The sequence below is a fragment of the Anser anser genome (assembly GCF_964211835.1).
Source record: "Anser anser genome assembly, chromosome: 4".
Lineage (NCBI taxonomy): Eukaryota > Metazoa > Chordata > Aves > Anseriformes > Anatidae > Anser > Anser anser.
In genome coordinates, this window is record NC_139724.1 from 16,602,420 (window position 1) to 16,615,381 (window position 12,962).

Below are 12,962 nucleotides of genomic sequence, written 5' to 3' on the forward strand. Positions count from 1 at the left end.
ATCCATGATTAGTTGAGACAGAATTGGCAACTTTCAGAAGACATAGAAAGATATATAATAAAGAGAAATGTTTTTTTCTGAAGCATTAGATTCCAAAGCATTAGCATTGAAGTTTAGGTTTAATTTTAAAATGTATTTAAGACACCCTGTGTCTTAAATAGCTGGCTGTGCTGATTGCTGGCTGTGTGCAAGCAAGTCTAGTTTATGCCAGCGTAGAGCAGAGGAGCAACTTACTCTGCAACAAAAGGCTTGATTGCTTTTGACAGTCTTTTCTGAGATGACTTTTTCTAATGAACATGATCAATTTTTTCTACAAGTTCCTTGCCTGTACGATGTCTAGCTTCATTAGCTCAAGTACAGCTTCCTCTAAAGGTACATCACTTATACGGTAAGCTTTTTTTTTTTTAACTTGGAGTTTGTACACAGGTCTGAACAGGGAAGATCAAGCCATGGGAGGTGTGCCTTGGCTTGAGGATGTCTCTTAAGCTTCTGCGCAACTCAAATAGTTCACGAGCAATTGATTAACACTTTTAGCAAAAAGTAGGATTTTTTTACAGGGTTCCACTCTGCAGAGAAAGTTTTATGTGTGCATGTAAGCAAACAGCATCTTTAGCACTAACAAATTGTATATACGAGTAATGCTATGAGATATTGTAATGTTATGTGCTGTTTGTGACTGCAGTGGAACATGATGAAGGTAAGATACCTGCTGATATAGACAAGTTAGGCTTATGATATCATTTGCCTAGGTTTCTTGGTCTCATGTAGTTTTCTTGACTTATTTCAGATTTTACTATCCGTTGTTGCAGGCCTGTTGTTTAGAAGATGGGTGTTCTGTTTTATTTAGCAATGCTTAAGCATAAATACACAGGTGAACGTATCTCAGGCTGACTGCCGAATGTATTTTCAGAGAATAAAAATGTGGAGTACTGTATATTCCTTCAGAAATGCATACTTTGAAAATTTGAACGCTGTGGCAATACTGTAAATCTGAATCTCTAGAGGTCAGGTGAGGAAAAAAATAGCTAATGAACTCAGCAAACTGTACCTGAACAAATGCAGCTGAAAATCTTGCAGTTTTGAGTACGCCATGTTACTAATTGATGTAGTAATAATGCTCCTGGCCTTCATAATACCGAAAGGCATTATACAAAACGTTGTTTATATTATGATTTTATCCTGAAATGTTTGATGGAGATAGAGGAGAGATGAAAAGGAGGAAGACAACCTGTGATTGATCCCCTGTAATAAGCTTAGTCCCAAAACAAGCAGAGTAGGAACTGTTGTACGTGTGGTTTTTGTGCCAGTGTGCCTTGGAAACCTGTTTAATTGTCATGTAAGCATAACTAAGATGGTGTCGCTTGCATCTAGCTATGAATACTACTGTACTATTTGCCAAGTGTGGTTTTGTAATGCTTTGGTGGTTTCTGATTTAGTTATGGCAGTATATAAATTGGTTATCTGTCCTGAACATTAAGTTCTTGTAAGTCACGTATGATAAGAGGCAGCCCTTTGCCAGCGTTTCTGTTAATGAATGCTTAATACTCCTTTGGTAGGTAAATAGAGCAGAGATCTTCCATCAAAAGCAAAACTCCATTAACCCAGGTCTGTCTCCTTGTGAAAAGGAGGGAGTGCTGCAGTGTACTTTGTAATGCAGATGATGTATGATTGCTTTTAAAATTATCCCATATGAAACTGCTGTATAACTAAGGGGAAGCAGGCAATGAACTTAAATTCCCAGTTGATACTTAGAGAAAAATGTGCCCAAACAAGGAAGAAATTACAATGGAAGCATGTGTGCAGTTGTGGGAAATGAAGGGTTTAGGCTGTCAGCCTAAACCTGGACTTGTATGGAAATTAGTTGCACTCCAAAAAACTTCAATCTGGGTAGGTCAAACTGAGTTCACAGAGCTTTTGCTGTAAACTATGGCACAGAGGTAAAGCTAGAGCAGGATAGGGATGTTGCAAATGCAGCGTTCAAAACTGATGCACGAAAGGACTGGCTGGGGATTTCCCAGGTTGCTCACTGTTGGGATTAGCACTAGTCCCACAGTTGCCATTTTGCCGTACTGTAACGGAGCACTGCCTCCAAAATGTCAAGTAACATCAGCCTTGTACACATCCTGATTTAACTTGTCAGGTCCGGGCTCCCTCGTTAATTTTTCCAGAGCTGCCAAGTCCTGCTGCGTGCTGCCCCTGCTCTGAAAGTTAGGCTGGCCTAAGGTGTCAGGCTGAGCGCTTCGTTTGGAGCAAACAAAACTGCTTGGAAAATCTGGGCTCAGCACGGTGCTTGTCTGGGTGATGTCACTGATGAAGTCTTGTTTAAACATCCCATGGTGCCTACAATGAATAAGGTCATTCTAGATGCAGAGACAGGTTTTGTCTGTAACATACAATGCATGGAAATGAGAAGGTGAAGGAAATGTCATTAACAAAATCCCTAACTACTGTGCAAAAGGGGACAGTGTGGGGCAGTAAAAGTGGTGTTCCAAGCACTTTCTGTTCCAGAAGTTCCTCCTTCGTGCACAAAGGTGAGAAAAACACCTTTAAAAGCAAGAAGGGAAGGAGTAGTGGAACGGAAATCTGGCTAGCATGGCTACGTTCATGTTCTGCAGTACCGTTGGCATTGTCAGTCTGGATTGTGGTCTCCCAATTTTGGGTGAAGCTAATGCTAAGCTTAGTTCTGCCCATAGTCAACTTCCATTGACTTAATTAGGAGAGGGGGAAATGAAGCTGTCATGACTGACTAAAAATACAATATGGCACCCTGCTATGAGGAAGAGGCTTTGTGAGAAAGTGGACTTGGGTTGACATCTAAGGCTTAGTACTGTTTTTCATCAGTGGCCTTCAACATAAGATGCTTATTTTTAGGGTTACCTGTACTTGTGGTGGGTAACGTTCCGTCACCTTGTGAAGGCAGGCACTCATTTGAGAGGCTTTTGAGAACAAAGATGAGGCTTTCTGCTAAAACAGCCTATGAAAAATGTAAAAATAGTCAAAACAGAGCGGAATTTGCTACCATAAAGTTCCATTAAGTTAAATGTGAGACAGTTTTCTAGCTCCAAGAGTATTTGGGGAAAGAAAGGGGGAAAGTTGTTCGTCCAAAATTGCTAGGAAGTTGGAAATGCCGAGTGAGGAAGCAGTTACTGCCCTTGGTAACCTCATGATGCTGTATTGTTTTGGTCAGTGGTGGAGCTAGACAGGTATACGTTAGGGCTGTGACCGTGGGAAACTGCTCGGTGTGATCCTCAGTGGGGCAGCAGGACTCTTCAGGGCCCAATATGTTGTGCTAGGTTATCTTTATATCTTTATATCACAAACCCGTGCTGATGGTATTTCTTTGCAGCTGGAGTTGTAGTGGTCTTTGTGGGTTTTGTTGAAGTGGAGAAACATTTGGGTGACTTTTCCCTCATCTTAAAGAAAACTTAGTTGGAAACAAACAAAACCCCACTGAAGCCTAATTTTACTTTTTTTACTAAAAAAAAAAAAAAAAGGATAGTGATTAACAAATGCTTTCTTCTCTCCTGAAAGCGTCATCTGTCCAGCAGGAGGAGTCCTGTGATTACAGTGCTAGCTGCAAGGCCTCTGAGTTGGTCATTAGGAGGAAACTGACTGGAGTGGAAATGAGAGCAGCAAGGCAAATGGCACTTCAGTGTTTTTTCTTTAAGACGCTCCTTGTAGGAAGGCAGTTAAGCCTCATTTCCCAGCATTAGTGAAATCTGGTTATGACAAAACAAAATTGTAAATGACCTGTATACAGGCTAACTACTACTCAAAGCCTTAAGAAAAGATGGCATGCTAACAGGGTGGGTAGTGACTTTACACCAGAGGTGCCCTGTGGGGAAGAAAAGAAAAATATTTCAGGGGATCTGAACAATTGCAAATAAATTTCCTTTCACAGGGCTTTCCCAAGCATACTTGTTCCCATCTTTCAGGGTTTGTTGGGGATGGGAGTGGATTTGGGGGACTGGAACAGTGAGATAAAAACAGAGTCCTGGTTGGCAGTACGCATGCAGATGTGCTAGGCAGTAGAAAAATGTTTAATGCTGAGGTTTGTGGAAAGAGCATGCTGGATTGATTTCCAGGGTGCTGCCTGGTGACTTCTGTACTTTGTCATCTGGGTGCTGCTGGACTGACTGCAGTTCTGCTAGAAAGCTGTACTGCGTGAGCATGGTCAATCATATGTTTCCCCAAAACTAAAGACCGGGTGCGCACATGCTTTTTGTAGCCAGTATATGTGCACGTTTGCATTGGCTATCCAAAACTGAAATGCAGTCACCCTATAAAGAGAAGGGAGGAAACTTCCTCCCTGAGAAGGGAGGAAACTGCTGGGCGCTCAGTTTGGGAAACGTTTTTTTCTGCTTTCACTAACAGGGCTGTGTGTAGATGAGGAGGCGATGAAAGCCCAAGTTCGTCATTATTTAAAGGCGTATTTTAAAAATATATTTTTAAATCCCTTCAAGAATCCAGCATCAATAGCGGTTTGAGATGCATACTTTATCTTTTAATAACCTAATCTCAGTGTATTTTTAAAATATTCATTAACAAAACCTTTTATGTTATGCATAGTGCACAGAGGTAGTCTCTTACTCCTTGTCCATGTAGAGACAGTGGGAAAAGATTGGATTTTTCTTTATTTCAGTAATGATTTGTGGTCTCGCATATTCTGTGAAGAGGTGAAATGTGCACTAAACATATAGCTGTCAGGATCGCGGATTCTTCTTAAAGCATGTCACAGTGGCCTTCAAGGTATCATTTCCCAAAGGTCTTTGAAAGGAAAAGGTGCTACCTAGAAAAAAGTTGGTAATCTTAGAACTAAAACCAAGGATAGGCATTGTATCCTAGTGTAGTGAGCTACAGACTTAAAGGCATCATGTTAAAATTACATCTGTCCTCTCTATGTATTTATTAAAAGCAAAATGACAACAAGACAATTTTACTGACCTTTGAGAAGAGAGTGACTGAAATGCAAGACAGAGGAGTCAAAGGTGGCTAGGGTGTATCAGGCTTCATGCTGCATGGGAGCAAGCTCCATCTCTTAGCTTTATCACAGCATCAGAATATTACGAAAGGAAGTTGTTTTCTCTTTGGTCAGATAAAACCCTTTCAGTGCTTTATCTCAAGCTTAGGTTAGATTTTTTTTTTTTTTAATTAAAGTAGTAAATCCTTCATCCTTCTGGGTAAAAAAGTACCATCAGTAAACAACCCTGAACACATTAAAGTCGGGCAAAGCTTCTAGTCAATGACAGTGTCTTGACATGTTAGGGAATGAGTTTAAGTCCTCTCCCAAAAAGCTTATGCCACATAATTGCACTTTTGTTTATTTTTCATATGAGAACTGTGAATTACTTAGGGCACAGTTGCAGCCTCTGGCACATTATTGTTCTGTGCCAAGAAAAATATCTACTTTTTGAGATGTTCATTCAATTTTGACAGGGTTTGCCTGGAATTCAGCAAAGCACTGTTATCAGAGCTGAATTGTCTGCTATTTAATATTTGTTAGGAGAGTTGCATCTGATGTGCACTTTTTCACTCCAGGGAAGGGAAGGAGGTACAGGGATAATTTGTTTGTGGATTGTTCGTACCTGTAGCTATTGGTTCCTTTCTCCTCAATTTTCTCTATAGAGAAAGCCAGCTGCTTTTTTTCTGGAGATGTTAAAAAGCTCTGATCTGTGCAAGCACAGTAGTGAGACTGTTCTTCATTGAAGAAGGTCAATTCATTACACTAGTCTCTGACTTCATCAGGTCAACTTATCTTCAGAGAAGACAGAGCAGAAATAGACCAAGATGCCAAAAAAATAAATAAAATAAAATCAAGTATGGCAAAACTCTGCTCAGAGCTGCCCTCTGGAAGTCTACTGCTGGAAGTCTTAGCAGTAGGAGAAAGGAAGAGGTGTGCAAAGGGTAGATTTTGGCCTCTTCACTTTTTTCCACACAAGAGCAGTGACTAGTTTGACTGGAAGTTACAAATTCAATGTGATTAAATGTAATTAATATACATATATTTTTGTATAACATGTTTATTTCTGTAGAACTTTTTATGAGACTGAGACAGTTACTGAGACAGTAAGATTTAGCACCCTTACAGGAAGGAATGCATAGTTATATCAGGTAACATTTGGGAGAAGTTTTAACTGTAAGAACTGGTGCCAGGGTTTCTGTTGTTGGGGAATTCACAAAAAAATCCACTTCATGATTGTCTACTTGAGTTGTTCCAGAAAGCACCTGGCTTGTTAGAAGACTTGATTCAGACTGCACCTGAGTCTGCTTAAATTTAACGAGCTCCTAGATGGAGGTCACAAACTTTGGAAGGCCTAACCCATAGATTTCTTAGTCTGGACAATGTGGGCTAAATTCCAAGCAATTTAAAAAACCCTGAGAAGAGACCTCAGCCAACAGAGCTGGATTGAGATGGGTCCTTTTCAGAAACGTGTTTCTTAAGCTATTCTGTGTGTATGTGCCAGTGCATGCCCAGCTTTCCATGGACATAAGTTATGGCTGATCCGAATTACTTGAGCCAGTGACTTGCATGCCAAATTGAGAAACAGTGCCTAAACACAAATGCACAGGGAATTGACCTCAGCCTAGAGATTTGATAAAGTATGCTTTAAAAAAAAAAAATCCTTCAACCTCAGTGACTTTCTGTCCTGCCATTTCTGAGATGTGGCTGCGGTTGACAGTTGAGTTATTGCTTTGCAAGATGCATACTTCCAGTCTTAGTGCAATCTCATATTTCTCTAGATAGTCCGAAGTTCATTCTGTAATTTAGTTTGCTGTTAACTCATAAACAGACTCAAAAATGCTGGTTTTATATTGAATTATGGCTTGAAAAACAAGATGTCAAGGACAAGGCTTTACAAAACTTTCAGTTTGAGGCCTTGGTGCAAAATTTGGTATGTTTTCTTTTAAATATGTTGTCTTTTCCAGGATATTAATGAAGAATATTCTCCTCTGGAATGGTTAAATTTTTGAAATCATGTCAATTATGCATCTTGAGTTCTATGACTGACTTTAACAGCTTCTTTGGAATGGTGTTAATATTAAAGTAAGTTACTTTCATGGTAATCTTGAGAGTGAGTTAAAACTTGTAACTCTTATCTGCCTTGACGGCTGAATTGGGAAATAATGTGGTAGAAAATCCACTTATTTGGATCTGGTGTGACTGAAAAGGTATGGATACTGGCCGGAAAAGTGTATTCCTTCACTCTGAATACATTTGTGAGATGAGAAGGAATTGACTTAAGTCTTTGCTGTTCCTCTGTGTTGTACCAGAGCTTGTAGGAGGGCGTGACGTAGTGTTGTGTAGAAATGGACTCCCCGAAGGGCCACGTTTCTTCTGTTGCTCAGCTTGCATCTTTGGCTTCTCTTGCCTGCTGACTGGTCTCACACACCTTAAAGAGCTGCCTTGGTTGACTTTGAATTCTGAATTTCCTGCTTAATTTTTTTTAAAGGATTTAGGCTTATAGCATAGTAGTAGGACCCAGGATGTAGCAGGGAGCGAAATGCTTCACAGCAGCAGGGCTGGAGATTGTGGGAATATGTTAGAGCTGGAATAGAGAGTATTAGAGAGGGGATGACACTGATAGCAGAGAGACCCTGCTGAATGGGCAGATATGACTAACACAGGGAGTGCAAGGAAGCACGGCAGATCTGACCTTCCTAAACCTGATTTCTTTTCTGTGACAGTTTGGGCATGGAGAACAGCCACAGCCTTTTTACCAAAGGAGCAAAAACTTGTCACTTCACAGATGTCAGCAACTGTGAGCTGTCCTGTAGGATCTGTTGGAAGGAAGCTGGAGAAATGACAAAAGCAAGATAGTGGCATGGGAACAATGAGCAGGTCAGCACTGGAGATGGGGAGAAAAGCAAGAGGGAAAGAAAATCAAACTGAGAACAGCAGAAAGGAAGGTAGGAGAAGTAGAGAAGGGGAGGCTGCAGCTGAAAAAGGGCAACAAACTGTAAAAAGACAGGATGATTGAGGAAAGACAGACAGCAACATGAAATAATTGAAGAATCTGCAGGTAAGTAACTTGTTCTCTGTTCCGTCTGTATGCATACCCTCCATCCTCCCCCTGGACACAGCAGAACAGAAGTCTTGTATGCAGTTGAGCACAGCAGTGAAAAAATAGTTGTGAAAGCAAAAGACTAGCAAGACTGATCTCCCAAATACTTTTGCCATTCCTCAGTAATCACTTATTTTCTGTCAATTTCTTTCTATATTATGTAGTAAGGACAGACCCATTTTGCTCACGTTAATGGATTGGTATGAATTAAAATCTCATCAAGGGCATGAGCAGGTGATAAAGTGTTGTTTTCAACTGGTAGGTGGAGTGGTGCCAGTCAAAAATAACTTATTACTAGATTCTACTGCATCTTGGGGCTTTTCTCCTGCACTGACTGAAATGCTTGTATGGCAGAGGCTGTGTTTCTGCATGGCTTTGGATGATCCAAAGTTAACAGCTAGACTTCTCTGCAGCAGTAATTTGAAACAGGCTGTGCATTTTGGGAAGATGGTTATAGGGAGAGCAAACATTGGCAGCGTTGTCTTTGGTTGCCTAGTTTATATCACTGGTTAACAGAAAACGAGGACAACCAGAAGTGTTCCACTCGTTCGTTTTGTTGAACGTGCACCTGGTATAAAAGTGCCTCTACATGGCAGGCATCTCTAGGGCTTTGCACATCTATAAAGTTAATGAACGCTGAATGCCTGGCTCTTCTTACTATTTCCACCTGCTTTGCTTAGCTAGTGTTCCTTTGAGTTCAGTCGAGCTGTCCTGATTTTTCATTTGAGTAACTAAGAGGGAATTAAGGCGTATGTGTTTATTCCCTTAATAATTTGTACACTATTCTAAATTAACATGAAATATTTGATTAGTGTTTTTGTGTGTGTACCAGTGGTTATGAAGTCTCTCTGCTCCTGTTTTTGTAAAAAAAAAAAAAAAAAAAAAAATAGCTCCTGCTAATAGCTAATGAGTAATAACTTGGTAAAGCAGTGACAAACTCATCATGCAAATTACAGTTTGAAACTTGGATCGGTGCCATGCTGTACATCTTATTTCTCCCATTTCTTGCTAGAGTTGTTACAGAAATTAATGGCATCCAGTCCTGAAAAAAAATGACCTCCAACTCTGAGTTCAAGAGACTAGTGTTCATTAGAAAGTGATCAAAATTGAACAGATTGAATTACTATGAGGAATTGCTATTAAATTTGCTGGCGTACTTGCATTTAATCAAACAAGCTTTGTTTAAAGCAAGCAAGAGGAAAAGACTTCGTCAGTGCAGCATTGTACAAATGACGGATCTGCTACCTGCTGATTAGGATACAGCCATGAAGCGCGTCCGTTGACACGAACTGAAGAGGACTACATTCATACCCTAACAAAACTAGGATCAATTTTCTATTTCATCCCTATTTTAGGTTTTTGCTTAGAGTTATTGAATGGCCATGGTTTAAAGAAAACCAGCCACAAGGTTTTATCCCATGACTTACTGCAGAAAGCGATTCATATTGCAAAAGCATGTGGAGAAATTAGCACCGGTCTCTTCTATCGCGTTTGGCACTGGAGGTGTGAAGTAGTAAGTTCGTAATGAGTGGTCAGGAGGTTGGAAAGTGCCTAAAAGAAGAAAATCTTCTACGGGGAAGAGCTGAACTTCAGGTGTATGGTGCACTTGGTAGGTTCTGTGAAGTTCTGAGTGCTTGGTTTGTAATCACTAATGTTAATTCTTCCTTTTTAGAGGAAATTATATAATGGGTGAGGAGCAAAGTGTATTGAGCTCTGGACTCGGTGGTGGGAAGATGGTTTGAGCGTGCACCTCTGTCAGGGCTCGGTCCCTTCCAGCAAACACCGTGCCCCTTCGACTTTTACCCTGCAAAAGCGAGCCGCGAACAAAATGAAGGAGAAACCTCCCGCTCCTGGGGTCGACTTCTGAGCGCCAGCCCCTCGCTGCCCAAGCAGCCCCCCAAGCTCCCCCTGCCTCGGTCAGCTGCCGGCAGGGAGGAAGAAGAGGAGGAGGAGGAGGAGGAGGAGGAGGAGGAGGAGGAGAGGCGCAGCCCCAGCCTCCTCAGCCGCGGCTGCCGGGGGCGGGGGTAGCGAGGCGCGGCCGGGGGCCGGGCCGGGCGGAGGCAGGGCGGCTTGCGGCGCATTTTTGGCGGCGCGGAGCGGGGCCGCTTTGTCTGCGGGGAAAGTTTGGCGGTCGGCCGGGGGCCGAGGAGCTGCCCCGGCACCTGCCGGGGGCTCCTCTCCGCCCGCGGCGGGGCCATGGGCGCCTGGGCGCCGCTCTGCCTCCTCAGCGCGGCGCTGGCTGCTGCCGCCTCAGGTGAGTCCCGTTCCGGGAGGTGCCCTGAGGGGAGGAGGGTCGGTGCCCTGAGGAGAAGCCCCCCCTAGGCGGGCCCCGTGGGTTTTGGGCGCCTTTCCTCCCTCCCTCCCCGGCCGGGGGTCCGTCTCCCGCCCCCCGCCATTTTGGCTGCCCCCCGGCTCGGGCCGGCTGTGCCCGCTCCCAAAATGGTCGCGGGGGGGGACCGCAGGCGGCTGAGGGGCGGTGGGTGCGCACCGTGGGGCTTGGTTGTGGGTTTCACCTCAGGCTTGGCACCTGAGGTGATGGAGGGTGAGGAGGGGGCTTGGGACAGCTGAGAATCCACTAAGAGGCTGGGGGGTTCCAAAGCCAGGGTCCTTTTTATTTTAAGGGTCCTTTTTATTTTAAGAAACGATGGGTTTCCAGTGGCTGGGTGCGAAAGGGACTGAGCAGAGCCCTCGTGCCCCTGTCCCATCCCGCTTGTCACCGCTGTTGGTGGCAGTGGGGAGGGTAGAGATCATTGCCCATAGGGTATCTGCTTGCGCTGTGCTAGGGCAGTGATAATAGGGGCTTTGGGGAGTGCACAGGAGGCAGCAGCATCACCTTGCGCTGATTTAAGAGATTTCTGAGGTAAACTTAACGTTGCGTGGATGTTGCTCTGAGTGCAGCTAAGGCATTGACCGCTGACTGCTTCTGTCACTTGAATTAAAAAAAAAAAAAGTGTTCTGGAGAGACTTATAAAAGTGTGAAGGTTTTTTTAATCTTACTACAGCTGTCAGTGCAGGGGTTAAGGTCATCGATAGCTTGATTTTGGCAATGTACCAGGGCTGCACTTGTGCTCTTAGGTTGTTTTCTGGCTTTCTTTTTGACCATGTGGCTGTGGGCTGTTGGTTCCCGAAGTGACAGACTCCCCACATACAGCTCCCAGTGTAATGTGTCATGTTTGCTTTAGTTGTCTTAACGAACAGCAGGAGTGAGTAGCCATGTCTGTGTGTGAATGGGGGAACTGGCAGATGTGAATGTGGGGTATTAACTTGGTGAGCAGAGAGATTCATTTCAAAAAGAAAAAAAAAATCAGAAAACCACCCTATCAACCACCTGTATCTGGTATGCCCAGCACAAGTAACCAGACAAAAAGTCAGGGGGGTTCTTCCATAGCTCGCTCAGTGTATGGAAGGCACCATGCTCTTTTGAGGGAACCCTTTCAGGTGAGCTTTGCAAACAGTCCTCTGTCACTCCGGTGACCTGGAGCTGTGTGGAAAGCCAGGGTGCTGCAAAGCTCTGTTTGCTTTGTAGCTGCACATGGGGTGAGCCTGTGTGCAGAGGGTGCAGCGGAGGGAGTAGGCTGTAGTGCCGAGAGAGAGAGACTCGAAGGCCTCTCTCATCCCTGCTGATGCCTGCCTGGCGATGAGTTCCTTGGCACATGACCGCTCTCTCGCGAGGTATTTACAGTGCCTGGCGCAAAGGGCCCCAGATGTAATTACAGCCTTTTGAAGCAGAGATAGGAAATGGTAGTGATTTTTTTTTTGTGTCCCCCTCACACGCCTTTCTTAAGAGCTTCAAGTCTTTAGTGAAGGCTATGACATAATAATTCATTTTTTATGATGTTAAGTCAGTTTTTCCGTACTTTTAAGGAACGATAGTCATTAAGTAAAGAAGGAAGGGCAGTGAGCCCTTTTCAGGATTAAAATGGTCAAGCTGTATCAGCTTTAAATAATTGGTGTTAAGTATTATTTTTTCATGTGCCTTCCAACCATATGTGACCTTGTAGTGTTTTGCACTGAATTTTGAGGTGCAGGAGGATGATGAACCTTGAAATTATTCTCTCCTCTCAAAAGAAGAGTATGGGGGGGAGAAAAGGGATGTGAGGGGCAGGAGAATAACTGGTATTTGATGAAAATAAATGCAGTATCATGAAGTCTAGATACGGTAATGTCTTTTTTTTTCCCTTAACCTGGGTTGCTATGGAAGTCAAGTAAATTAATGAACAGGTAATTGCTGAGAGACTGGGTCTTAGTGGCACTCGAGTACCTTGGCACCACCATGAAAATGCAGAGTGGATGTGAGATTGAAACCCGGCGTTTCAGCATGTCATCCTCTCCCGTGCTCAGTCTGCATGTGTGATCTTCCTAGTGCCAGTATGAGTAGAAAGGTACCTGCAGAGTTTGAAAGAAACACAACTGGGCTCTTAGGGCTCATCTTTTTGGCAAGGGAAAATAATTCCTGATGGTGCCTCTGCAGCCTCTTGTAGCTGAGCTGAGGACCAGCTCGAAGGAGGAGCTCTCAATCTCAAGCAGTGCGGCTCCAAGGTTTTCTGTACAAATTTGTCTAATCTGCTTTTTATGGGAAAAAACACTCTTTGACAAGGAAATTCGTAGTTCTCTGGGTGGTCCCTTGAGGCAGCTTTTCTCCTGTTCTTTGCTTTTAATCTTTGGGTTTCTTGGGTTGCTTTTGATTTCACATTCTTGTCACAGTAGACAGATACGTGCTGTTGTTTGAGAAGGGCTGTTTCCCAGAAAATCAATGGAAGAAGTGTCACTGAGCTCATTCATGGCTTTATTTTCTAACCTCTTATTTGGCTTATTGAAGCAGAATATATAAAGTGTGCTCGAATGGGCACGCATCTCTCTGTCACTTGCTTGGAGAAGCTTTCCCAGTAGCATCAGGTG

General features: G+C 43.3%; 1 protein-coding gene across 1 annotated transcript in view; it reads left to right on the forward strand.

Annotated features, from left to right (window-relative positions):
- The first annotated feature begins 10,096 nt into the window (after positions 1 to 10,096).
- The window catches only part of FRAS1 (Fraser extracellular matrix complex subunit 1), a 161,520-nt gene continuing 158,654 nt past the window's right edge, over positions 10,097 to 12,962 (forward strand). Inside the window, exon 1 of the mRNA XM_083833103.1 lies at positions 10,097 to 10,317. Coding sequence (XP_083689229.1) covers positions 10,260 to 10,317 — 58 coding nt within the window. The 5' untranslated portion in view covers positions 10,097 to 10,259. The remainder of the gene's footprint in view (positions 10,318 to 12,962) is intronic.